Genomic DNA, 27,837 nt, shown 5'->3' on the forward strand with positions numbered 1-27,837 from the left:
CAAGAACAGTGATAAACGCCAGATTCTTAAGCAACATCAGTTAGGGGTTCTTATTTGAAGGCACTGTTTATTTTCTCTGTTCATGGCATCTTAATACATATGAGAGATCTTGCCTAATCAGCAACCAAACATTCCAGTCGAAGGTTTCCCAATTTGTGAAAAAGCAGACATTTCCCAGTTGGCAGTCCTCTCTCTCCTCATAATACCTCAATTTCAGCAGCTGTAAAGGAAACGCTGTCTCTCATTTGAGACGTGCAAACATTTCTGGCACTCCCCGGGTCTCAGTTGCCCTTAAAAGACCCTGCCTCTCTTGATTGGCCACTAAGCATCACGTTGGATGGCAGTAAAAATTTGTCAGTACCAAGTGAAAGAAGTGGTACCTTCATTTGACTTTAAAAATACCTTCATGTTCCACTTAGTTTCAATTAGTTTTCACTTTCAGATTGAATTTCAGAACAATCAATCAGGAGTCTCATCTTTTCTTAGCTCTTGTTAATGTTGAACCAAAATGTATTATTAATCTTTGAGATCGCATTTTGATTGTTACAGTTTCTGTGTGATCCAGCTTGATGGAGTAATGAGGACCTGATTTACATACTCCCACCTGAAACAGCTAAAAATCGAGACAAACGCATGAAACAACACTGTTCAGACACTGTTCAGACGTTGGACGACAGAAGTGCAGGGTCCCAGAGAGAAGGGAAACGAAAAAGGTGAGTCGTGTGATCACCCAGCGTCCTGCGTGGACAGTGTCCAGGCCTCAGCACAGGAGGCTCTGGAGCCTGGCCACCTCCCTGAGTTGAGACAGTTTAGAGCCCAGGAGGAGGACGAGGCTAGAACTTGGGGGTCAGAGTAATAGAGTAGGGATCTGTGGGGGGGGAGGTCTCTTGATTTATGATCAGCTGCCCTGTGAGGAGGCTATCAAGGCCAGGAGAGGATTTCTTGAAAGGAGCAGGTGGAACAATCCTCAGAGCTCAAAAAGCCCAGAAATCGTGTATGTTCCTGCCAGCCAGAATGGAAAGACTCTCACATGGGCCACAAGAAGAATCCTCTGAAGGATGTGGCCTCAGGAGTGGCATCATATTAGCCTAGACCAAACGTTCGTTTGGACCTACCCAACAAAACTTAAATGCCTCAGAGGATCAAACTCTTTGCAGGTAACACAACAGAAGAATGAGGTAACTTGAATGCAGGGATGTGGGCTATGAGACCCCCGCTCCCTTGAAGTGTTAGAGCCACTAACGTTCAACATGCAATGTTTGTGAGTCTCTCATGTCACCCAGAACATCTCTGCTCATTCTGCAACTTTAAAAACTACATGGGGAAACTTGTGTCCACACAAAGACCTGCACACAGATGTTTATAGCAGCTTTATTCATCATTGCCAAAAATTGAAAGCAATCAAGATGTCCTTCACCAGGTGAATTGATAAACTGCAGTACATCCAGACAACGGAATACTATTCAGCACTAAAAAGAAATGAGCTATCAAGCCATGAAAAGACATGGAGGAACCTTAAATGCATATTACTAAGTGAAAGAACCCAGTCTGAAAGGCTACATGCTGTATGATTCCAACAATATGACATTCTGGAAAAGGCAAAACTATGATGACAGTAAAAAGATCAGTGGCCAGGTGCTGGGGTGGATGAACAGGCAGAGCACAGAGGATTTTAGGGCAGTGAAAATACTCTGTATGACACTGTAATGGTGGATATGTGTCATTATACATTTGTCCAAACCCATACAGTGTACAACACTAGAGTGAGCCCTAAGATGGACTATGGACTCTAGGTGATAATGATGTGTCAGCGTAGGTTCATTGACTGTAACAAATGTAACACTCTGGTGGGGGATGTTGGTCATGGGGACTCTGTGCTTGTGTGAGTTTTATGGGAACTCTGTACTGTCTGCTCAATTTTGCTGTGAACCTAAAACTGCTCTAAAAAAATTGCCTATTAGGAAAAAACAAATCATGTGGGATGATATTCAAATCCACAATCTACTGTCTAAAACCATCAGTACATGTTTCAGTGACCAGAATTTTTCAGATTTTAGAAAGGTAATGTGGTTTCTTTGGGTAATGTCATGTGACATCCCCAGGGGCTCTGGAACAGCACCTGGTAATCAAACACACACGTCTCTGCAGCAAATTGAGGACTATTCACACTACAAACTTCTATAATGCAAAGATCTTAGCCTCACGTCTGTTTAGGTTGGGTTTTGCTGCCAAATCTTTCAGTTTTCTAAACTCAGTAAAAGACTTGGGATTTGATGAGTTTCCTCGGTGGGCCGTGGGAAGCATCCCTGGGACATCATCGCTTCAGGTCTCACGCCCAAATCTCCGGTTGAAGGTGATTGTAATTGCTGAATAATTACCTTGTCTACTGGATAAGCACTTTGCAACTCCAGGAAGATTTAGAATTTAGTGCAGAAGTGCTTAAGAGAAACAAACCCCTAGAGTTAATATTTTTGTGTTAAGTAATCTGCAAGATGTTGGTATTTTGTATCCTTGTAACGTCCTGACCCAACTTCCCATTTATAAAAGAGCCGGAGAACAGCACAGCGGTCGGTTGGCAACGTTCTACTCCTGGCAACTGCCAAAGACGAAACAGCCTGCTAACGAGCAGAAATCCGCTAGTTTACTGCCAGTTGCTTTTTACAATAAAGTTAACAATACAAACATTCTGTTCTTCTAGCTGCAGTGTGGCAGGTCTGTCTCACGTCATTACCGGTAACTTTAAAACCCTGGTTTACGATTCAGGATGACGTCACCGGTCGTGACTCGGCTCCCTGCTGGGTCCCCACACGCAGCACAGAGCCAGGCACTCTGGTGGCCTCTCATCATTATTTGTCACAAGAAGGTAGGTATATGCTGGGGGCTGGAGGAGCAGCTCTGAATCCAGTAATCAACACACATTTACGCCCTTGTCCGTTTGCAGCTGTTTTAGGGATTACGGAAGAAACCGCCACTGTTGTAGCTCTGATCTGAAGATGTGTCATCCCCCTAAGAGCGTAAATTCAGGGGGTAGAGTCTGACTGGTTGTGGCCACAGCCCCTTCTAGAAGCCTGTGCTGGGAGCAGAGATTCTGTGCGCCTTTTAAAGCAGTGCTTCCTAAATTCTAGTGTGCACACCTGGGCCTCCCGTAAAAATGCAGGTTCTGACTCAGAAGACCTGGGGGAGGCCTGAGGTTCTGCGTTTCTAATATCCCTCCAGGGCGGCTGCTGCTGCAGGCCCAGGGGCCACGCTGAGTGGTGAGACTTCAAACTCCCTGACCTTCCAGTTCTCCCAAGAGACTTGACGTCCAGTAGCCATTTCCAAAAGACCAAACTGGAGAGCAGACATGCGCCAGTATCTACCCCACGCTGCCGTCTGCGGGTAGAAGGAAGCAGGGAGTGCCGGGTGGTGAAAGGTGAGCCCAAGTACAGCAGGTGATGGTGAAGAGTGACAAAGGGACCCCAGGGATGGCTGCAGTGGACAGAGGCCCCACGGCCCGTGAACAGCGGGCTCTGGTCAGCACTTACAGTTCGCTAACACCCTGCGGTGGGGAGCGAGGCCCGATGCAGCCTCCGCAGAGTAGCAGAGCAAAGCGCGGGTGCTGCGTGGTGTTTCCCCCTTCAGGAGCCATGGCTCGGGCGGCCATGCTGTGAGGTCGGGGGTTTATGAGGAATGTGCACCCCTTGCTAAAGCTCATTTGCTCTCTAGAAGGAGGCGACAGGCCACTTGAATTAGAGTTGAAAAGCATCCGTCCGTATCCACGTGACGTGTGTCTGGGGGCTCCCTGTGCGGCTCAGAAAGCAAGGCTGATTTGGGGAAGGGGAGAGGAAGATTACCGAGAACTGAAAGGATCCTCAGCAGACAACTTCACCTTCAGCTTTAAAGGCAGGGATGGGTGCTGCCTGTATACCAAGGGGGCTGCAAACTTGAGGCCCTTCCCAGAAACCTCCCCTGGGACATTTCACCTCCTCTGCTCCCCAAGTGCCAGCCCAGTCCTTGGATGGTCAAGGATCCTCTTTAATGGATAAAGGGGAGCACTGGCCCCTGAAGAAGACACCAAAGGGAAGTTGTTTTAGAAGAGCCTGGAAGGTGGGGGGAGCAGCCTTTGAAGGACCCTCAAAGATGCCATTAGGAGATGTATCTGAGGGTGTGTGTCAAGGTTGCTGTATGACTTGCCTTTTGCTGCTGTAACAAATTACCACAAACTCAGTGGGTTAAAACACAAATTTATTCTCTTACAGTTCTAAGGTCAGAAGTCAAAGATGGATTGCACTGGGCCAAAATCAAGGTGTTGGTGGGCAATTTCCAACCTTGCCTTTTCCACCTTCTGGGGGCTGTCCTCATTCCTTGGCCTGTGGCCCCATACCGCATTGCCTTTCTCCTCCTTGGTCTCCCAGTCTCCCTCTGCCTCCCTCGCATAAGGATGCATGTGACTGCACTAAGGACCCACCCAGATAATCCAGGGCCATCTCCTCATGTCAAGATCTTGAATCACATCTGCAAAGCCCGCTTTGACATCTAAGGTCATATACACAGGTTCCAGGGATTAGAACCTGGGTATCTTTGGGGGCCGTTCTTCAGCCTACCACAGTTGCCCACAGGTAAAATACCTCCATTCCTGCTGCACCATTATGGAACAGGACTTCCAGACAGGGTGGAGGTCGTGACCTTTTTGTGGACTGAGTGCCATTGACAGAATCGTGTTTATTATTCATTTATTCATTCAAGCACTTCCCATTTTACACAGAAGAGAAAGGAGGCCCAGAGAGGTGAAGTGACTTGCTCCAGGTCCCACAGTAGTAAGTGTTGGAGCTGGGCTTCCTGCCCAGCCTATCCATCTCTAGAACTCACACTCCTACGCACCAGTCACGCTGCCTCTCATGTGCCTGGCACAGCCACAGAGGTGGGAGGGACCACCTGTTCCCCTTGACATTCAACCTAGGGAGATGCACTCCAGACTAGAGAGGGGTGCTTGGGAATGTGGGGGGGAGAAACTGAGATTTGGAGGATGTCATTGCTCTTCTGTGTAGGCCTGGGCCTCAGTCAGAGGAGCAGACCCCACCACCCACCCTCAGCATACTCTGGTCAGCTGCAGCCCCTTGGATCATGGCTAGGATGGCCCAGTAGAGGGGAGGGCAAGGCCTGAGCACCAGTGGGCAGGGCAGTCACCATACAAGCAGAACACAGACACTTCTGCTTATGCCAATGAAACTCCATGCAGGAAAGAACTTGGTCAACTTTGAAGCCATCCATCCCCACTCCCACCCCTCGACGCTTCCTAGCTCCCTTCCCTGTTAGGCTGTGCTTCTGAGCTCTTATCAATAGCTACCATATTACATAGTTATTAAGATTACAGTTATTGCAATATTTGTGGAAGAGATGAAGAGAAAATGCTTTATGTACATCAGCAAGCATCTTCACTGTTATCAGCGAGCAATGGGGCCTGCCAGTACCCACCTCCTCCTCAGGCTTTGCCCAAGGTTTAGAAGGTGGGGATCTAATCCCACCAAGGGGGAACAGGCAGAGGCACTCAACAGATGGCAAGAAGTGTGCAAATGTTCATTTGTGAAGATTTCTGTCTCTGTCTTCTATCCCTGCGCACAATGTGAGCAGCAATCTGACCCTGTGTCCCCGGAAAGAAAGAAGTGTCCATCTGCCTTGTTTGTTCTTTCCCAGCTGCGTGTGGGGTGCAGGGCCTCCCCATGCACCTGCCTGTCCATCACACAGTCAGTAACTGCTGCTTAAAAATAGAAGTGTCCAGAGAAAAGCATCACCTAAAACATCTCCAAATGACGGCTAAGTACCAGCCTGCACCTTCCATGGAAATGCCGTCCAAAATATGGCTCAAAGTCCTAGAAAGCACTTGTATTTGTACGGTCTGTCAGCTAAATGGCATATTTGTTCTGCTGCTACGTGAAAGAATTTTTCTTTTTTGCTTATTGTTGTAAGACATTTATTAATAACACAAGGGATAATCAGACATGATAATATGTTCTTACATTCAGATGCTTGTGTTTTTTGTAATGTGTTTTTCAAAAGTTACAAGTATCATGGGAAATAAAAACAGAAACCAAGAAAAACTAAGGCATCGTGGAGACTGCATGCAGGTCATAGGCTCACATTCAATAAGCTAAATGTAAACCCAGGACAATGAAATATGTATTTTAATTTTAAAGTCCAATTCGTGTTCCCAATTAAAAAGGAAACAATGTTTGGTTTCACAAATACATTGGTCTGTGCAAACTCTTTCCGGAACAGTCATCTTGTGCCAAACACTGGCTCTTGGCTCCCGCCACATCCCCCAAGATAAACCTAAGAACCCAGGAGGGCTGCTTCTTCCTGTAGGTTCTGCTGCCCATTATACACAGTGCCACGTTTACCAAGGATAAACGGCTTCTTTCCAGCTCCAAGATGACTCATTGGAAGAAAAAGTGGAAGACTGGCGGTGACAAATTAGCGTTGCTGTGCACTGCTGCCCTCGCACAGTGACAGCTGCATCTCCGTGGCGGCTGGGCCTCATACCATGCTCAGCGGGTTGGCCACACGGCCCAGGAAGTGGAGGGCAGTAGAGTCTCGCTCGTAGACAGCAAACAGGAATGGACGGTTCAGGGTCACCTCCAAGACCTCTGGCTGCTGGGCAGACACTATGGGCTGCTCTCCTTCTGCTTTTAGTTCAAAAAGAATGCTATTCAGGACCTGCAAGACAGCAAGCATTGGGATCGCTCCTGGAGGCTCATGGGGCCCAGGGAGGGTTCAGGACAGCTGTGCAGTGCCACCCACAGGAGGACGTTTCTCCAGCCTACTGGGTGACACGTGGTGCATGCATGTCCCTCGGTGTAGACAACTCTCACTCACGTGACGGCTCCTCCTTAAAGGGTCCTTCAAACCCACCTATTCCCACCTTCCACCTGGCTGTCTGGGGCAGAATCCCTGGCCCCTCCACTGTGGCCCACCAGTGGTTGGTTCATTCTACTAATTTAGCACAGAGGGCTCATGCCTCCCCCGACAGTGATCTCTGAGGCCACGACTGTAAGTGACCCCTTTTTATCCCCAGCACCTAGCACAGTGCCCAGAACATCCAGGCACCTTCTCAGTTGCAGAGATGCATCGTTCCATGTGGCAGGGGGACAGTCTGCCTACTTCTGAGTGTTTTCCTAAAGCAAGGAGCTGTCTGACAGGGCCAGCACTTGGCCTGGGGGTACTTACTCTTAGGACCCCTAGTCCTGATCCTGCTGTAGGATCTGGGGGGAACCCAAGGCTAGGCCAGGCTGGGCAGAGCCACAGAACGCTTGGTGGGGAGGGGTTTGCTACTCTCCACCTGTCCCTGGAAAGCCCCAGAAAACTCTGGTCACTTTTCTCCCACCCTGGGCATTCACCAACCTGGCCATGCTCTCCTCTTCCTCCTACCCTGCCCCCCACAAAGAGTCCTCTGTGTCCCTCCCATTACACCTCCCATGTGTGAACACACAGAACCCAAGTCAGGTACAGATAGACACGGCCGCACAGTACCTTTCCGACTCTGACATTGGCATCACTGATTTTGCCCAGGTTTGCTTCGGCGCCCAGCAGGGTGGGCAGCTTGGCCTGGGCGAGCAGGTCCTGCAGGTCGTAGGACCCTCGCAGCACCAGCTGGGGCACGGTCAGGCGGGTGGCCCTGGGGAGATGAGGCACAGTTAGGAAGGGGCTTCCAGTGTGAGGCCCAGGGCCACACGGAGAGGACTCGCTGAAGACCCAGCCAGCCAGATGGCATATGTCCCTGAAGAAGGGGACGTGTGCCCTCCTCACCCTGCTAGATTGTCTTGGGAAAATTTTCGGGGACAAATACAATAAAAAAACCTTCATGTCCTTTGAAATACTGTGAGAAGGACATACAACTTGTAACACCAGTGCTCTCTGGGTGGTTGACTATGAATAGTTGTCTGTTCTTTGTTCTAGTCTGTTTTTAGGCTGCATTGAAGATGTATTACTTGGATAATTTAAAAATGCTATTCTCTAAAATAATGCACTGTGTCTTACCAGTACCTTTTAGTGGTATTCTTGACAGAGAGACCCCATGGAAGGGAGAGAGGTGGGAAGAAAGTAAAACGCCAGCCTCTGTGCCCTGTGTGTTACTTACGTCAACTCAACTGACCTTCATGTAGAACCTCTACCTTCCTTTGGCATCCTTGAGAGCACACGGATGTTTCTAGTGACACAATAAACCCTTACAAGAGTTGACAGTCCACCCATGTCCATAGCAGCATTATTCACAATAGCCAAAAGGTAGACGTGACCCAAGAGTCCATTGATGATGAGTGGATAAGCAAAATGTGGTATATCTATAGAATGGAACAGTATTCAGCCTTAAAAAGGAAGGAAATTCTGACACACGCTACAATATGTGTGAACCTTGAGGACATTATGCTAAGTGAAATAAGCCAGTCACAAAAGGACAAACACTGTATGATTCCACTTGTAGGAAGTACATAGAGTTGTTCAATTCATAGAGGCAGAAAGTAGAATGGTAGTTACTAGTGGCTCAGAGGAAGAGGCAATGGGGAGTTACTGTATAATAAGGGACAGAGTTTCAGTTGGGGAACATGAAAAGGTTCTGGAGATGGATGGTGGTGATGGTTGCACAGCAATGTGAATGTTCTTAATGCCACAGAGCTGTACGCTTAAAAACGGTTTAAAATGGTAAATTTTATGTTACGTGTTTGCGACAATTAAAAAAAATTGACTTAAAAAAAGAGTTGACCTCAGGAGGCGACTTGTGCCCCTTAGTGCCTGTCTCAGGGCAGATTTCTGGACCCTACTGCTCAGGGCCTGGTATGTAGGCCAAGTCTAGTGCCCCATGCTGGGAAGAGGAGCAAAGGAACCTGGCAGCAAACCAGGGGAGTTCTGGAGTCCAGGGCTGCTCCCCAAGAAAGTCCTGCCCCAAGTCTCTCGGAGGGGTCCACACACTCCTGGGAAGTCAGTTCTAAGAAGCTCTTAGAATGTAGCAGATTGTGCATGTGTGGGGGGTGGGGTCACAAAGGTCCCCCTCTGGAGGGCATCTTGACGTGCTCTGACTGGTGGGTAAGCACAAGGAAAGCAATCTTCCTCCTCTCCGTTACCTCTCCTGCATCCAGAATGAGAGATGATAAACCGAGAGCTAGATGGATGGAGAGATGGTGGGCTGGAGGCACAGGCCTTCTGCTCTGGAACAGCAGGGGCTGCCCGGCTCTCCAGCGCCACCGCGGCCCTTCCCTGCCCGTGTCCAGGGCTTGGCCAACACAGGCACATGCGTCCACCCTACGCCCCCTCCCGCTCTGGGCAGAAGGATCAGCACAGCTCCCCACTTTGCTGGGGGGAGCAGCCCTGGAGGTTCTGAGCGGTTCCCTGGGAGCCGTACCGGGGAGACAGATTCTTCATCCACGTCAGGAAGTCGTGCTGGAAGGTGAGGGCCTCGACCTTGCGCAGGTCTGAGGCGCCGTGGGGCTGGATCAGCAGCAGACAGGCGTTCTCGCTGAGGGGCACACCGGTCATGGAGAGGTTGTTCTGGGCATCGCTCCAGTGCTGGAAGGTACCCGTGCCCGAGAGCATGGGGACCAACACTGAGGTGGTGTTATCCACCCAGAACTCTTGCAGCCCCGGCAGCAGGGAGAATCCCTTCATCTTTCCTGGAGACCCAGACAGGAGACAGGGAGGGAAGAGTCAGCCGGGGCTGGGCAGGCAGGTAGGCGGACGCAGGGCCGGGGATGCCTGCTGAGCAGAGTGCAGACCCTCCGAAGCCTCACCCCTGCCCTGCCCTCCTCCCAGCACACCCCAGGCTGCCCCGCATTTTCCCGGCCCCAGCACTTCACCAGCTCCAGGACCCTGAGCGCCGGGCAAGTCTTTCTCCCGCAAATCCAGCCATTTTGAGTTCACAAGGTGACAGTAACTGCCAGTGTTGAGGACATAATCCATGCCGGGCAGCAACGTGAGATCTTACATCTGTCATCTCACTTAAGGCGCATGAAGGAAACCAGAGAGCTTCAGGACACTACCCCACTAGGAACTGACCTGGTGAACTCACCCCAGATATGTCCTGGCCCAAGGCCATGTCCTGGTTGGCCACCCTCACTTTTTTTAAAAAATAAACTTTATTTTTTAGAGCAGTTTTAGGTTCACAGCAAAATGAAGAGGAAGGTGCAGAGAGTTCCCATAGACACGATACCCCCCCACACACACACACAGCCTCCCCCACTATCAACATCCCCACCCATTGGTGCATTTGTTACAGTCGATGAACCTACACTGATACATCATTATCACCCAGAGTCCAGAGTTTACAATTGGATTCACTCTAGTGTTGTACATTCTGTGGGTTTGGACAAATGTACAGTGACGTGTATCCACCATTACAGTATCACACGGAAGAGTTTCACTGCCCTAAAACTCCTCGGTGCATGCTCACTTTTCAATCTGCCAACAGCGCCAGCTGTGACAGAGCCTGCGGGCTGTCCTCCAGTCTCCATCATCCCTTTCTCAGTCAGTCAGAGAATGCAGAGCTGGGCACACACCTCCTGGAAGGAAGGCTACATTTCTCAGGACCCCTTGCTGCTAGGGACAGACATACGACCTAGTTGTAACCAGTGGATGTGGGCAGAAGTGCTCTGTGTGACCTCCCGTGCTGGGCCTTGAGGGGAGGGGCGCCCGCTCCGTGCCCTCCACCAGCTGGCTGTGGCAGGTGGTTGCAGAGTTGAGCTGCCAGTTGGCTCAGCTGTAGGGGAGAAGTAAGCAAACTCTTGTTGAAGGCACAGTCACCTGGGGTCTCCCCATGACAGTAGCCAAACCTCTGTCCTGACGGTCACACTGGCACATCCTCTCCCTCTGCAGTCCTCCCACTGACTTTGAAAGGCCCGTCTTATGGTTGTCTCTGGGAGAATAAGGTGAAGTTGAGGATGAGTCCCTGGCACTTGGCACTTGGGAGTCTGAATAGAGGCCGCTTAAAGAGAGTCCGGGCTCCCTTTCTACTGAATCAGAGGTCTCCAAAGTGCAAGTGGACAGGGAACTGGAAGGAAAGAACCCTGGAGGGAGGGAGCTAGACTGGCTTTGCCTCCCCAGGGTCTGGGTCTTGTGAGAAGTGAGTGGCAGACCCAGCATCTTCCTTGCCCTTTATACCCAGAGAGCTTTGGCGGTGGACAAGACCAGCTCCTGAAAGGGTGTGCGAACAAGAAGCCGCAGTGTCCTTCCTGACAGGCTCCCCCTGGGGAGCTCAGCGCTGGGCCACAAGGCCTGGCAGGAGGCTTGTTAGTTCAGAGAGAAAAAAGGACTAAATTTTTTCCCACCAACAAACAAAAATGAAAAAAGGATGCTGCCTGCAAAGAGACATGGGAATCTGAAACAAGGGTGGCTGCCCTGTCCTCTCTGCTCATCGGAAAAGCACAGAGCACATCCTCACCCAGAGGTTAAGTAAATTTCTCAAGGTTAAGTCAACTGGTGCTGTGGAACCTGCCAGGGCCAGCACCCTGCTCGAGGTGACAGCAAGTGCTGGGCAAAGGGCGCCCTGGAGCTCCTCACTCCCAAATCCCCGAGTCTTCACTAGTGAGAAACATCAGGCTGTGCGCTGAGGTCATTGTAATGAACATTATACTCAAGGAGACTTAGCGCCCCCGACACAGCCTGCTCCTCTCATAAATGGATACACTGTGGTGGGCAGGAAGGGGGTGTGCCTCTCCATTGGATGGAAACTGAGGCAAGGAAGGTTAGTAAGCAGGATCAGAGGGCTGGGATGTGGCAGGGCTGGACGAGCATCCAGGACTTCTGCATCCTGAGCGTGGTTTGCTTTTCTCTACACCTCCTCTGCCTTCTTCTCTCCCCTCTTATCTGGCTCTATCATGTGAATCATGTGGATAGGCGCATTTCTGACACCAGTGGCTCTCTGCCTTTGCCTTTTGCAGGGCACAACTTTCTCAGTGAGCCCTTCTCCTGGGGCTTTTCGTAGGGATGGCAGGCTGAGCCCACAGGCCCCCTCTGCCCTCCATGGGGTGTGGCCACCATCAGCTGGATGGCCCCTGCGCTGGACTCTGCTCTCATGTCCTATCGGTGCTGGGACCTGAGCAATGTGGGGTCTATCATCTTCCTCCTGCACCACCGGCGGGCTGGAGGTCCTTTCCTTTGTGGTTTTATAGACTTCCAGGATATTATCCAAGGAAGAAAACGATCATGCTCTATTTAACCTCTCTCCGTTGCCACAGTTCTGTCTTTTGACTGCTTGCTTATGTGGGAGATCAAGATTTGGCCACCCGGAAATCTATCTCTTTACCTTGGTTGTTTTCTCTGAGGACATTTGACCTCCCCCACTAACTGCCTAAAGAATTTGACATGGTAGCTCCTTCCTGGAACAGATCTATCATGATGGCTGTAAAGATAACGTAGGGTAAATGTTACAATAGGAAAGGTACCAACAAGCCCCTCTTATCAGAAGTTCTGTCTCTCTGGCCACATTCTCTGGATGACCCTGCGAAGAGTTACCAGACAATCATTTACATTTTTAAGGGAAATCTCCATTTGTAAAGGTATCTCCCTCTCTGTTTGGAGAAGAGAGGGGGATGAGCTCATTTCTAGTGACTTGTCAATGTGGAAGTTGAGGCCTTGAGCTACATAATAAACCTTACTCTTGTTTACTGTGCTTTAGTGGTAATCTCCTGTAACTGACTCCCCCCACCCCCAAAATCCTCCTTTGTCATTGGCTGAAAATGATATTTAAGACGAAAATTTCTGCTATTGTGTTGAGAAACACAGTGTCCCTGCTTTCTCCCACGTATACATGTTATTAAACTTGGTATTATTTTCTCCTGCTAACCTGTCTTGTTGATTATTTGGCCAGCCAGAAGAACCTTAAGGGAAAGGGCAGAGGGAGATTCTCGCTCTTCCCCTGACACTTACTTGGCTCTCTGTCCCCCAGGAATTCGTGATAGAACCTCATCAGTGTCCCTCAAACACACCCCTCCCCAGCCCACCCATCAATTCTCAGCGCCACTACCTTAGCGCATGCCCTCAGGGAGAGTTTGCCTGGACTATTGCATAACCTTCCAACGACCCTCCCCACCCCCAATCCACATAGCACAGGCCGCTGGGATGACCTCTGAGCAGAATGCTTTCCTGTTCAAACAGCTGCACACCAATGAACCCCAACCTTCCCAGTATCACGTCCAAAGTCTCAAAATCTGGCCCAGCTCATCCTTCCAGCCCTGCCTTCCCCTGGTGCTGTTCTCTCATTCTAAGTTCTGGATAAGCAAAGACCCTCCTGTTCTGGTTCCTGGTCCTGAACTTGGCTGCCTTTGCTCACCAGTCTGCTCTTCCCCTTCACTGCAACCCTTCTCCCCTGCTCCCCAAGGCCTTCTGTCCACTTCCTCCTCTGAGTGCTCTGAGCCCAGAGTCCCTTCCTAGACACTGCCACCTGCACCTTTGTAGCTGAGCCATTTGCCTGCGGAGTCTATCTCCCCTGTTGAATTTTAACAAGCAGCTTGGGGTCAGCGCCTGTGCATCCTTCCGACTTGGCCCCTCTGAGATGCCCAGCTCAGAGTCTTGACTTACTAATCCTCAACAATTGTTTGTTGAATGAATGAACGATCTGTGCAGTAGGGATATTTTGGTAATAATCCCTCCCAACATGAAAGTGATTAAACAAATTGGTTATTTTTCCATGGCACAGGGACCTTCTCAAGAGACAAGAACCTGTCCCTTCTGAGCGTGGAGCTGGACTGCGGGGCCAGTAAATGTTGGTTTGGACCCCAGGAGCCCTGCTTGTAGCTGTGCCATCTTGAACATGTCACTTTGTTTCTCTGAGTCTCTATTTCTTCATCGGTAAACAAAGGCAGTGATACCTCTTCACCATGTCCCCAGGGGATTAACTGACGAGAGTGAAAGGATGCGGTGTAGTACCTACGCGTGAAGGGGCAGAAACTGGGTAGGCAGCTCAACCACTGCTCATCCAAGGAGCCCAATGGAACAGCCACTTCTGTCCTTGAGTTTGGTCTCCAGGTACTTCCTCATGCCTGTCACCCTTCCCATCTCCACGGCCCGGGTCTGCTCAGCTCAGCCGAACCATGGGACATTGAGTCAACAGAGACAGAACTGCCATTTGGCACCCACCCAGGGGTAGAGCCTACCCCAAGGGTTTGCCTTACCTTGGAAGTGGATGTAGGCATGGAAGAGTAGGGTGCTGTCTGGGCTGCCTCCTGTTAGGGGTCTGTTCATTTTCCACCCTGTCACAGCCTCCATGAACGTGTTGATCTTCTCAGCAGCGAGATCTGGGTCTGTGGCCAAGTCTAGAGAGCGTGGGAGGGTGATGGGGGCAAAGGGAGCCAGGCCCTGCACAAATGGCTGCTTTAGGCTCAGGGTGGGGGCTGTGAACAGGCCCACCACCGTGGATAAGAGCAGCCTGGCTTGGCCGTTAGCCCCACCTTGGGCGACTAGAAGGCCCTGGATGGTCTGCAGAGCAGAGAGGACCTTGTGACCATCCAGCCGGGAGGTGCAGCCTTGATCTTCCCCCGGGACCCCTAGGAACACCTGTAGTCTGTTGGCCGTGGGGTCCAAGGCTCCCAGGTAGAAAGAGGCCACAGTGCCAAAGAGAGTTGTTGGGGAGAGGACGGCGCTGCCGGCCGTGCTGCGCATCTCGCTCAGTGTCTTGTACATGCGGAAGCCCATGAAGTTGAGCAGCATCCCCACCTCTGTAGCCCTCATCCTGTCTTCAGCCTCCAGCTTCTCAGCGGCGAGCACCTGCTGTTCTCGCAGAGCCTCCTCATCCACAGGGGACGTCTTGGCCTGAATCGGGACAGGTGTGAAGGCCGGGTCTTTGGGTGTCTCTGCATTGGACGTCTCCAGCTGGTCACAGCTGCTCTTGCTGTAGACGAGGAGGTGGAAGGGGTGTATGTACACCCGGTCACCAGCGGCCAGACCAGCCCACGCCAAGAAACAGAAGATAGTGGCCCTCAGGCTCACAGCAGCAGGAGCCATCTCTGACGGGGGTGCTCGCTTCTGCGTTCCCTGAAATATCTTGTGAAGGGTGAAAGGTGATTATTAAGTGCCCTCTAGCCAGACTTTAGTTATTCCAATATTTCCTGCAACAATTTAGCCTAGGAGAAATCCCCCCTTGTCTCCAAACTTCAAAGAGAAGAAAGGATTCAAAGCTCCATGGGAAAGAGCTACATGATCCAGGTGCAAACACACTGCTATGGGCTGAGTTGTCCTTTTGTAGGGTTTTATTTTGGGGTTGGTTTTGTTTAATTTTTAAAACAGTGATAACCTCCTAATATTAAGACATTTGTGAATTTTAAGAAAAATATCAAATTGTCCATTAAATCAAATAAAAATGTGAACAAATGTTTTCACAAAATATCGCAAGCACTTTTCTTCAAGAATGAGTGGCTGATATTATTTTTGCCTTATGTTAATTTGTGATATTATGCTTTAGTCAATAATTACATATTTAATAAAAGAGTAATATGGAAACATTTTAACTTATTTTTTTTATTTATTTTATTTTTTTTGTGTGAGGAAGATCAGCCCTGAGCTAACATCTGATGCCAATCCTCCTATTTTTGCTGAGGAAGATAGGCCCTGCTCTAACATCCGTGCCCATCTTCCTCTACTTTATATGGGATGCCACCACAGCATGGCTTGACAAGCAGGGCGTCGGTGCGCGCCCGGGATCCGAACCTGCGAACCCTCGGGCCGCCACTGCAGAGCGTGCGCACTTAACCGCTACGCCACCAAGCCAGCCACTTTAACTTATTTTTAGAGGAATACTTTGAGCAATAAAGTATCACAATATTTGCGTGAAAATAAAATTTCATGTATTGAAATCCTAATCCCCAGTACCTCAAAATGTGACTGTATTTGGAGCTAGAGTCTTGAAAGGGGTAATTTAGGTTAAATGGGGTCATTAGGGTTGGCCATAATCCAATCTGACTGGTGTCCTTATAAGAAGAAGGGATCAGGACACAGACACACTTAAGGTGAAGACCATGTGAAGACAGGGAGAAGACAGCCGAGGCCAACCCTGCCAACACCTTGAGTTTGGACTTCCAGTCTGCTGAATCACGAGGAAATAGATTTCTGTTGTGTAAGCCACCCAGTCTGGGGTACTTGTTGTGGCAGCCTGAGCAAGTAATACACCCATGTGCCTATGGCTATAAGTTTCCCCCTAGAAAACCAAATGTGGGCCAGACAGCAGGTCTTTGTGGAGGCCTCCTAGCCCCAGGGTAGGTGGTAAACTACGGAATGTAAGACTAACACACACAGAGGTTTGGAATATAAGACTATATAATATAATCTGGAATATAAGACTAACACACACATTTATATTATAAATCGGCCTGGCAAGAAAAAGCCAACTGTGTACCATCACCCAGGAAATGTACACCTCAGATCCCAGCTGAGGTGTGTAACTGATGATAGAGAGCTCATGTTTGTGTTGTAAATGACAGTTCACAAAAGCCCTTCCCCATAGATTATCCCATCTATTGTTATGCTAATTATGTAAGGAAGGAATTGTTTCACCTCTTTGCAAACACAGAAAGGGGAGTTCTGGGAAGTGAAGAAATGTTCTCGAGATCACACGGCAAGTATGTCAGAGTTGCAATTCGAACCTACTTTTACTCTCACAGGTCATTCTCAGCCCCGGTACCCACTGGCCTCACCTGGGAAGCTTTAGAAACTGTGACGGTCTGGGTCTCACCACCAGAGATGCTAATTAAATGGCCCTGGGGCATGGCCTGGGAATGGGTTTTTAGTCTCCCCCTGGTCCTAGCATGCAGCCGGGATTAAGCACCACGGGCTCAGCCTGAAGCCCACGCATTTCCTACCTGTCTCAACACCCAAAATAGCTGGCAGCTATTTCTGCAGAGGGGAACCCGAGGCGCTCTAAATCATCCCTGCCCAGCCTCACCCACTGGCAGCCTGATTTCATTGGTCTGTGCTGGGGCCAGGTATAGATTTTTTAAAAACTTCCCAGGTGACTCTGATGTGCAGCCATGGTTGAGAACCTCTGCCCTAGACGTGGGTCTCTAGGGCTGGGCGGCAGATCTCCAGCACCCTTCTCTCTCTAGAGCTCTGTGATCCTGCTCTGGCCTCACCCTCGCCAATAGCTCACGGAAGTAGCTGGGAGGAGGAGAAGGGTCTAGGTTTGGCCACGCAGACAAACAATTCTCCTACCTGCTTTGCTGCTCCTGCGTGAAACAGGCTTCACCGCTGCAGGTGAAGCAATTTCATGGATCATTTACAAGGCAGAGGCTGCTGTTTGCTCTCAATTGTGATGAGTTGCAGCTGCCCGGCTGGTTCTAAGTCAGCACACAGCAGGGTCCTGAGAAGAAGAGGGCACCCCAGGTGTGTGGGCCTGACGCCCTCTCTGCGGCTCCCTGCTCCTCCGCCCCTCCTTGCTAGCCCTCTCCATGAGCCCCTCCTTCTAGGGGTCCTGGCTGCTCGTGGATCTGTGGATGACTGACAATGATGAGGATGGCAGCCAACACTCAGGTAATGCCAACACTGCCGGGCCCTGTTCTAGTGCTTCTCCTGTATCCACTCATCTCATCTTCGCCCTCACTTTCCTGCTGAGGCTGCCCCGACACCACATTCCCTGCAGCTGTCCCCGCACGCCTGGCACTCTGCACTCACTCATCCCGCTCCACTTTCCTTCTGCTGGCACTGATCACCTCGTAACACTCCGTACCCATTCTTGATGTATTTCTTTATTTCGTGTGGTGTTTGTTGCCTGTCTTTTCCCATGTGAATGCCAACCCCAGAGAGCGGGGTTCTTTCCCTGTTTCGCTTGCTGATATATACCACATTCCCCAAAACGTGCCTGGGACATAGCAGGCACTTGATAAACAGTTGTTAAATGAATTAACTCATGTTGTTTTGCAGAGGAACAGAGAGGTTCAGTGACTTGCTCAAGGTCACACAGCTAGTAAGAGACAGAAGGATTCAAATCTAGACCCCCTGACACCAGAGTCCACACACTGAAGCAAGCACCAATCTATATTGCCTCTTGAACAAAATAATAAGAATTTGCCTTTTTATTTTATCCTAAAGTCTAGAAAGTACTTTCACGTTATATTTGCTCTCTTAATTTACAGCATAGTCAGTGAGCAAGGGAGGCCAGGCATTGCTATTAGTCCCGTTTTATAGATGAGCAAACAGAGGCTCAGGGAGACAAAGTGATGAGCTCGATTGCACAGATCCAGGCCTTGAGCCCAGGACTGGAGACATTGCTGCCTCAAGGGAGGTTCAGGGAGATGGAGGCCACCCCTCACCCGAGGCCCATGGGGACGCAGCCCTGGGCTGAGCCTGGCCCCTCACCCCCAGCTCCGCTGCGTACACAAGCCTTGCTGTTCCTTCTGGCTGGAAGACGACCTAGTGGACTCTTGGCCACCATGACTACACTCTGGTGCCAGCCCCTGAGGGCCCAGCCCGCTCAGAGGGAGCAGGAGGACCTGGCCGCCCTGCCCTACTGCTGAGGAGGAGCAGCTCCTCTGGTGAGACCCGGGGGCTGAGGGCGAGGACAGCTCATATCTGGATGTCTGCTGTGGCAGGAGGGGAAGACATCTTCTGAGTCTTCAGTAGTCATGTCCCCTGTGGCACAGGTCACCCCTGACCCCCGACTTCTGGCTCCTGGGTGCCTTTTAGCCACTGCCTTCCAGCAGATCTCCCCGACCTCCCCTCACAGCCCCGGACTTCTACCCTCAGCAGACAACTCAGCTGCCCTGAGAGAGACTGGGAAGGGGCAGGAGCTGGGGAGGGGTGTGTGTAGAGAGGGGGTCCCAGCTTACCTTCTGTTCAGTCCCCAAGATAAAGGCAGCCTCTTCCCCTGGCCAGGCCACTGAGGCCCTATTTATATCTGAGGGGTGGGGATGGAGCCGTTCCCAGATCATTCCGTGCCCAGGCTAGGGGGAGGGGGTTAGTTACATCACTTGGCGGGGGCCATGGGGGTGGGGACCTCAGGCAGCCAGGCCTGACTAGGGGGACAGAAGCCAGAGCGACTCTCATGCTGGGACTCCTTCCAGGAAGTCAGGGTGATTGATACAAGCTTTACTGCTGAACAGAGTGAACCAGGACACGGTCGAGTTACACATTTACTGAAGTTCACCCGAGCTGGGCCGCGGTTACCAGACAAAGAAGTGTCCCACAGAGGTGTGTGATGTGTCTCTGCCCCGAGGCGTGATGGCCCAAGGCCAGCCACCCAAGCCTTCCGATTGAGCCCCCTCTGGTGTGCTTCTGAGCAGCCCCAAGAATGTGCACACTCATGGGGCCCAGGGAGCAGGGGAGAGAGCAGTGCTCAGGCGGCCTGGGGGGAACTTCCGACCATATGGCCTTGAGAGACCCAGTGGTTGTCCAAACATTAGGCACCTACTCCATGCGAGGCCCTCTGACAGGCATGGGGAGAAACACACCAAGCCAAAGCACCTTCTAGAGGCTTGTGACTTAGCTGGGGAGACTGTTATACGCTAGCAGTAGTACAGCCGGAAGGAAAGGCCCCAACAAAATGCTTTCAGATCGTGGGAAGGAATAATCTGTTAAAGCTTGGGAAGTTTTCGAGGAGAAATGTCATTTGGGTCAAACCTTGAAGGATAAATAAGTTGGATGTAGAAGTTGAGGGATTTTTAGAGGTAGAGGCTTATATGATGGCAACAAAGAGGTGGAAAAGCGTGGGGCTTGTCTCCGGGACACCAGCAGGCCCAGGTGCAAGAAGGGAGGGCAGTGATGGCAGCAAAATTGCCACTGCTCCCTGTGCCCCCAGGCACTGTGAGGGTACTCAGTCCTTCCTGCTGGGTCCCCAGGACACAGAGCTTCAGGCCAAACTCTCCAGGAATTGGAGGTGACACACAAGATGAAACCTGCTTGCCACCCAGATTTGGGGTGTGTGAAGTGAGTGATCTGGAAAGGAAGGACACTGGTTAGAGCCGGAACACCACGCTCGGAGGTAAAAGTCGATACCACAAGAGGGAAGGACTGAAAATATCTGAGAAGGGGACTGACATGATGCTTGACTTCTGTTAAATATTTACTCTAACAGTGATGCTGTGATAGGAAGGCTGGAGGAAAGATGGAGAAAGATAGGCAGCGTGTTTCCAAACTCAAGTGACTGAGAGAAAGATGAAACCAATAACCAAGAGAGGGACATGGGAAGTACAAGAGCTTTGGGGAAGGCATGGAAAGAGTTTGATTTGGGGTGGACTTCTTTTGAGGCATTTATTGGAACCCAGTTGTGCATACTCGGGTAGACAGTTTTGACGGAGATCTGGGCTAGAGACACAGATGTGGGAGGCAAATACATCACAGTATAGTTCAAAGCCTATGGGTGAAGACATTTTACCCAGGCTGAGTTAAAAATGAGGACAGGAGAGAAGAGGGAAATCGAGGGAGATCGGGGATGGGAAAGGAGTCAGCGCAGGAGGGGTCCGAGGAGCAGTGCAAGAAATAGGAGATGGTGTTCCAGAAGCCGGGAGAAAGTTTTGAGAAGTGAGGAGTTAGGGCCTGAAAGAGGTCTTTTGGGCAGTATATCATAATGGCTTAAAGTCATTGGTGCTGAGATGTCTCCATCCAAAGCATTCTTGATCAATCATTTACCAACTCTTTATTGTTCAAAGACCAAGAGAAGGTGGGTAGAGGTCATGGGTGAGTTGGAGAGGGACTCAGGGAAGGATGAAGGAGGGGCCAGGCTGAGATGATTTGAGAAGCCAGTGGAAGAAGCAGGGCAGATTGAATTGTGAGCTCCTCTTTAAAAAAATGTGCTAACACAAGGATGAGGGACAGGGAAACTCTACAGTCTCAACTCTAAGAAGGAAGAAAGAATTAATATTTATTGAGCAGTTGCTACAGGCCAGGTGCATAAATCTTCTCAACATGTCTACAATAAAAATTCTATTATACCCACCATCTAGAGAGAGAAAACTGAGGCCCAAAGAGGTTTAGCTATTTGCTAAATGTCACCCAAAAAGAAAATGGTGAATCCAGGTCTGTGTAACCCCAACACCCATTCTTTTCCTGCCACATTCGTTCACTTGGTCAACAACTATTTATTGAAAGCCTACCAACTACACACCAAGAACGGGATTTGCCTCTGAGGTGACAACTGAAAACAAATCAGGCACAGTCCCCCTTTATGAAGCCTACAGTTTTGTAAGATGTCAGAATTAATTATCACACAAATAATGATTTCTTTGTAGTTGGGATAAATGTTAGGAAGGAAAAGAGCCATGAGCAACCTACGTATATAATGGAAGCCTGGTCTAACCTGAAGGGACAGGAAGACTCCTTGAGAAGGAGCAGGCAAGGCAAGACCTTGAGGATGAGTGGCGGTAATCCTGAGAGAGAGCAGTATTGGTGGGGGCCAGGCCCACACACCAAGGGCCAACCCATAGGGCTTACTTATGGTGGTGTCCAGGGCCCCTCCCACATCTAACAGTCCATGATTCTGCCTTGAGTGACCATGAGCACCTTCTAGCCTAGGATGCCATCACCTACCTTCTAAGCAAACTTGCTTGGCCCCGTGGGTTTCGCTGCCCTAAAGGAAAGACACACCCAGCCCAGAGGAAGGGCTTGGCTAAGAAAGGAGCTCTCCTTAAGTCTACTTGGCAGCCCACGTCCCCTCAGGCATTTAGTTTAAGAATTACAAATAAAATTTAGGTTGTGCTTGTTCATGTGGAATTGAAGTGTAATTTCCAATAATGAGTCTTAGCCCAGCTCTCCAGAACTCTGCAAACGCTTCGCCAAAATGACGGTGTTAAGGGCAGGAGGACACCTGCTATCTGGACAAACCCACTGCACTTATCATTATTAAACTGATGAAGTTTGGGGGAGAGGCCCTGAAACCCAATTATATGTGTCACTAGGTTTTACTGTATTATCTCAAAATGGCCCAACAACAGTGGCTAAACTAAGGCATGAAGAATTGAATCATGGAACTGTGGAACTGGAAGGAGCCTCCTGACAGTACCACCTTCAAGCCATGCTCCAGAGGACCTTCCTCTAAATTTTCTAAGTTCTTTGGTGCCTGGGACTGTGGGGTGGCAGGACCTTGATCCGTGTGGTCCCTGGTTCCTGTTTCTCCCACTCAGTGCACTCCTCCTCCCTTCTACTCATCCCCAAGTTGCAATTGGGGTTGACTAGACGTCCAAGTAGCTCCAGAACTCTTGCCTGTGGAGCATTCCAGTTCTAGGAGGGCAGTTGACTAATCGAATCATTCCTGCTGGCCGGCACGAGGTTTCTTTCACTGATATAAAAGAGCAGAGTAACATAAGATTGGGCGGCCAGAATGGCACTCGTGCTCCTTTTTGGGTGACTCTCCCGTCACACACAGAACTTCAGAGCTCTGAGCTACTAAGGGCCCCCTGCCAACCCTTGGGCTCGAGCCATGTGTGTGGGCTCACACATCTGCTCTCATCCGCCTGTGTTCCATGTGTCGTCTCTGCTCTATAGTGCCTGAGGGTGTGGGGGGCAGCAGGCAGCCTTCTTCCTGTTTGCCCCCGGCCTCTGGCCCTCGCCATGGTCACCTCGCACACTTCACAGGCTCTGTGCCCCTGTGTCAGGCAGTCCTCCAGGTGTGTCTGTCCTACTTCCAAGGACTTTCAAAATCATTGCTGTGTTAGGTAACAGGTCCTTCTGATAGATGCCCTATCTTGCCTTAAATCAGTGCAGTAACATTGTGCTCTCCATGTTGGCCCTTCACATGAGGGAGGGACATTCCTTGGGACAATGAGACCCCTCTTATCCCTCGGACCATGGCTCCTCCCCTGTCCTCGCTGCTGGTGTTGGGTGTGGAAGGCTAGTTTAGTCAAGAGTGAGAGAGGCTACGCTCCAGGAATGCGCCCTGCCTGCACGGCCTACAGAGTTCAAGAGAATACATGGTTGTAGATTGTGCTCTTCTGTGTTAGTGCTATGAAAATTCCAAACAGTAAATTTAATGACCAGAAAAAGGTTTGTAATTCAGACTTTCCTATAGGTAAGACTTGCACTTGTGGTCATCATCAACAAAGTGCAGTAGCAACCTCGGTGAGAGTCGCTGGAAGCCAGCCTTCCCGGGCGGCACAGCGGATGATGTGGCTTCGGGAGGGATGGCGTGCTGGCATTAAACACGTGGCGTTAGGAACTGCAGAGGCAGGAAGGTCTGTATTGTTTCAACACAAACAGGCTTGAGGAGCCACAGCATGTCCGCTGTGGCGGATGTGAAATTACCCGGGAATGGCACATTTGACAATAAAGAACAGGAAGAGATGGTGCCTGAACACCAGGAGGAATCTTTACATTCACTGACTGGACAATAGACAAATATATAAGTACCTCTCCTTTAACCGTTACTCTAAATCTTCACTTAAAAAACATCACTATATCTTGCATGGGCCCGTGAATTCTGTAACATAATTTTAAAATTAATTTGTTCATATAGACAGGACATCCTCAAAAATTCCTTGTCTGGGGCCCCGCATAGCTAAGTGGTGGCCCTGCCTCTGCTGGCTACCCAACGTGCCCACCCTGGAGTGGGTCTCTCGTGGGGTGAGGGCCGTGCCCTTGGCGGGGGCACTGGAAACCTAGCTCTGCCACCAGTAGTTGTTTGAGTACATTAACAAGCAGACCTGGACACAAACGGGGAGGTGAGGATCTAGCATCTATTGAGCACCTACTGTGTGCCCAGTGCTTAAGTGTTTCAGCTGTTTAAAGCCTCAGAGTTATTTCATTCATTCGCTCGACAAATATTTACTGAGCTCTTTCAGGTGCTCGAGATACATCAGCGAACAAAAGAAAGATCCTTGTCCTCAGGGAGCTGTCACTGTGTGTGGGGCGATGGGAAGGACAGATTCTAAAAAACAAAGATAACAACTAAGTGAAGTAACCCGCTGGAAGGGGATAAATGATGTGGGACGTGAATAGACTGGATAAGGAGGACTGGGAATGTGGGGAGGGAGGAGGACAGGGGACTCCTCATGGTCATAAAAGGGTTGGTCAGGACAGACATTACCTAGAAGGTGACAAGTGAAATGTGAGGGGATAGAGTCAGCTATGCCACCATCCAGGCCAAGGGACAGCAATGTACAGATGTGTGTACGTGTGGGGCAGTGTCTGTGGGTGCTGCCACTCTGCGTCAGCGCTCCCCCCACTCCTAAATACACACACACACACACACACACTCACACAGAAAGGAGATGGGACGAAGACATACCAAAATAATAATAGTTTGTGATATTAAATAGCAGGATTATAGGAGACCTTTATTTTCTTCTTTGTTTTTCAGATATTTTCTCCAAGTTTTTTTTTCTTTCACAATGACTCTGTTTACTCTCGCGACAAAAGAATTATTTTTTAAAATTAAAATAAATAACAGTCCACAGAGTGTGTCTGCGAGGAGTGAAGGGCTGATGGAGAGAAGAGGCACGGACTGAGGCCCACAGGAGCTGTAAGTGGGAAGTGATGGGTTTCCGGGCAAGTGGGCAGTACGTTTCCCCGGCAGGGGATGAAGGGGCTTCTGTACCATCAACTCACGCTGGCTGCGCCCTGAAGCGTTCACCTCCTGGACTCTCTTCCCCTGTGGCCAGGTGAGTCCAGCTGCAGGGCTTAGGAAGCCAGCCTGTCCGGCAAGCAGGGGGCTGGAACAGCTGCACCATGTGAATGCGATTCAAAGACAACAGGACCTGCTAAGAGGAAGGCCACACAGAGGCTCCTGGGGGCAAGCTGCCCCCAGCTCTTCCCACCCAGTGCCCGCAGGCCCTGGTCACTGCAGTCCAGGAAAGGGCTGAGCCCGGAGGGAGCAGAGGCCTGCTCCACCCCCATCCTGTGTGTCTTGTCTCTGCAGCCTTGTCCCTGCTCTTCTCTCTTGCTTGTGTTCTGGCTCCACGCTGTGCCCGTCCTGCGCTGAATGCCCTGTTGGATTCTCTGACCATTGCTTCCAATATGGGGTGCCCTGGACTTCATCCCCACTCCTTACCACCAAAGGCTAGTACCTCCCATCACTGTGTTCAGTGACATTTATCTCTTGCTATATGCCGCACTCTGCTAGACACTAAACAGTGCTTCTCAGCCTCGTGGGGTCATGACTTTAGTAAACTAACAAAACTGTAGACATATTCCTTAGGGAATACACAACACACTCGTGTGCACACACAATTTTACTCACAATTGCAGGGCCTTCAGGTACCCCTAGAGGTCCATGGACGTGTGATAGAGAACACTTGCACTGGATGGAGGTGAACAGACATTTCTCCCCTCAAGGAAAGCATCGTCTGAGGTGTGTGTTAGTGTGCATGTGTGTGGCGTGTATGTGTGTATGGGTGTTGTGTGTGTGGGTGTGTGGGGTGTGTATGTGGTGGTAGTGGACAGGGCGTATTGACTGATGTTTCTGACCTGCAGAGCCATCCCCTGTGTCTCCTGTGGAAATAGCACATGCCCTCCCTGGGGGGCTGACCTGGATGTGTGGGCTCCCAGCCTCTCCCTCCAGTCCTCTCTGTAAACTGAAGGGGAATAGACACCACAGTGCCCAGTTCCTTCCTCTGGTCTCCAGGCTTTCACTGGGTCTAGGGCCCTGCTGGTCCCAACTCCTTCTGTCCATCTGATTCAGGACTTACTGGTTCCCCAGTTTGTGCCCAGACCAACTCCTCCCTGTGCTGGACTAGCCGTTCCTGTCACCTTCAGGCCCTCAGATCAAAGGTTCTCCTTCCCACCCTCTGCTTCCCTCCATCCCCACCCACTGCCTAGTCCCAGGTCACTCCACTTCTGCAAATAGTGCCCTTGGGTAATTCACCCCTTCTCCCAATTCCTTTGGCCTTGAGAGTCCTTGTCACACATTATACATCTTTTAGTATATTTGAAGGCAACGTCTCAGGGATTACAACGCATGTCAAAGTTCATTTGAAACTGGTCACAAGGGAGGAGAGGCCTCTAAGCCAATGCAGAAATTTCTTTCTTGATAATGATGTGTTATTGGGAGAAAATAAGGAAATAATCATTGTTAGTGTGGGGGATCAGGATTGGCCACCCCAAAATGTGTCTCTTTGCCTTGATTATTTTTAAGAACAAAAGACTGAAAGAAACTCTGACCTTCCCCCTAACTGACTAAAAGAATTTAAGATAGAAGAAGGCCTGTTCCAGGGGCCAACCCCGTGGTGGAGTGGTTAAGTGTGCGCGCTCCGCTCCCGGCGGCCCGGGTTCGGATCCCGGGAGCGCACCGATGCACTGCTTCTCGGGCCATGCTGTGGTGGCGTCCCACATAAAGTGGAGGAAGATAGGCACGGATGTTAGCTCAGGGCCACTCTTCCTCAGCAAAAAAAGAGGAGGATTGGCATGGATGCTAGCTCAGGGCTGATCTTCCTCACACACACAAAAAAGAAAGCCTGTTCCAGGAAGGAGATAATACCATCAGATAACTATAGTATAATGTAAAATAGATGTGATACAAAACACCAACAAGCCCATTTTTATCAAAGTTTTGTCTCTCCAGTCACATTGCCTATAGGTGGTCCAGCAAATACTTGTTTCACAAACAATTGCATTTTCATCTCCATGTAAATTGTCTTCCTCCCCTTTGAAGTCCCAAACCACCACCCCCAACATCCTCCTTTGTCTTTAGCTGAAGATGGTATTTAAGGTGGCAGCTTTGGCCATTCTGGCGAGTTACTCAGCTTTCCTGGGTTTCTCCCATGTATACATGTTACAGAACTTTGTTTGATTTTCTCTTGTTATTCTGTCTCATGTCAGTTTAATTTTCAGACCAGCCAGAAGGACCTAGAGGATAGAGGAATTGTCTTCCTCCCCTACATTAGGCTAGACACAATAAAGAACATCTGCTTAGGGGCTGGCCCTGTGGTGTAGCAGTTAAGTGCGCATGCTCCGCTGCTGGCGGCCTGTGTTCAGATCCTGGGCACACACCAATGCACCGCTTGTCAGGCCATGCTGTGGCGGTGTCCCATGTAAAGTGGAGGAAGATGGGCACAGATGTTAGCCCAGGGCCAGTCTTCCTCAGCAAAAAGAGGAGGATTGGCATGGATGTTAGTTCAGGGCTGATCTTCCTCACAAAAAAAAAAAAAAGAAGAAGAACATCTGCTTAAACTTTTTGCAAAATTGGTTAAAGGCCCTTAATCAACTCCCAAGGTTGACAATCAGCTGGATGCATTTTCTGTGGAATGCTTTTAAGGTCATTAAAATAAATCAGAAAATTGCTAGAGCATGTTATCAAGAATGCAAATTACTCCCAGGAGCAGCCACTCAGACCACAGGCTTTTGATCAAGTTCAGATTTAGGACAATTTTCTTTCCAAGAGGTGCTATTTCTTGTGTGTTCCTTCCATCAGTGGAAGTTAAGGGCAGTTTATCTGTGGCTGAATAAAGACTGTCGAATGAAAAGTAAATGCTGGCTATGGAAACTGAGTAAGCCATAGCTCTGAATCAGATCCATGAACCCAGCCGTGGATGGAGTCAGCAGAGTTGGGCTGCAGTGATGTATTGGTCAGGGGGTGCCCCTCGGGCTGATGATATTTGGGGGTCAAGCCTACTCTGCGGTTACTGCCATGAGGCTTGGTCTAAACTAGAGCTGCTGCTTTCCCATCTCCTGACCAACCAGCTAGTCATGGGGCAAACACACCAACTCCTGCTCTAAAGTGGAACAAAGCCCTACCAGGAAAGTAGGAGATGTTTCATTTATGTGTGTAACGCAAGCCTCCTCGGAACCAGCTAGGATGAGCTAAGGAAAGAATGACGGGTAAACACAGGAACCAGGTTTCCATTTTGGCTTCTGGGACAAAACATTGTTTCACGGGGCCTTGTTTCCGTCTGGCTCAGAACTGTTATCCCATGAGCAGGCCTGGTATGAGACACGTCACTACTCAACACATCATCTCCTGGAACCAGG

General features: G+C 50.0%; 1 protein-coding gene across 1 annotated transcript; it reads right to left on the reverse strand.

Moving 5' to 3' along the window:
- Positions 1-5,622: 5,622 nt before the first annotated feature.
- On the reverse strand, positions 5,623-14,980 carry AGT (angiotensinogen). The gene is made up of 4 exons (XM_058543088.1): positions 14,133-14,980; positions 9,371-9,638; positions 7,507-7,651; positions 5,623-6,693 (listed from the first exon to the last, which is right to left on the reverse strand). The coding sequence occupies exons 1-4, from the start codon at positions 14,959-14,961 to the stop codon at positions 6,514-6,516; spliced, it is 1,422 nt and encodes a 473-aa protein (XP_058399071.1). The 5' UTR covers positions 14,962-14,980; the 3' UTR covers positions 5,623-6,513.
- Positions 14,981-27,837: the final 12,857 nt, after the last annotated feature.

This window comes from Diceros bicornis, chromosome 6, assembly GCF_020826845.1.
Source record: "Diceros bicornis minor isolate mBicDic1 chromosome 6, mDicBic1.mat.cur, whole genome shotgun sequence".
In the NCBI taxonomy this organism is placed as follows: Eukaryota; Metazoa; Chordata; class Mammalia; order Perissodactyla; family Rhinocerotidae; genus Diceros; species Diceros bicornis.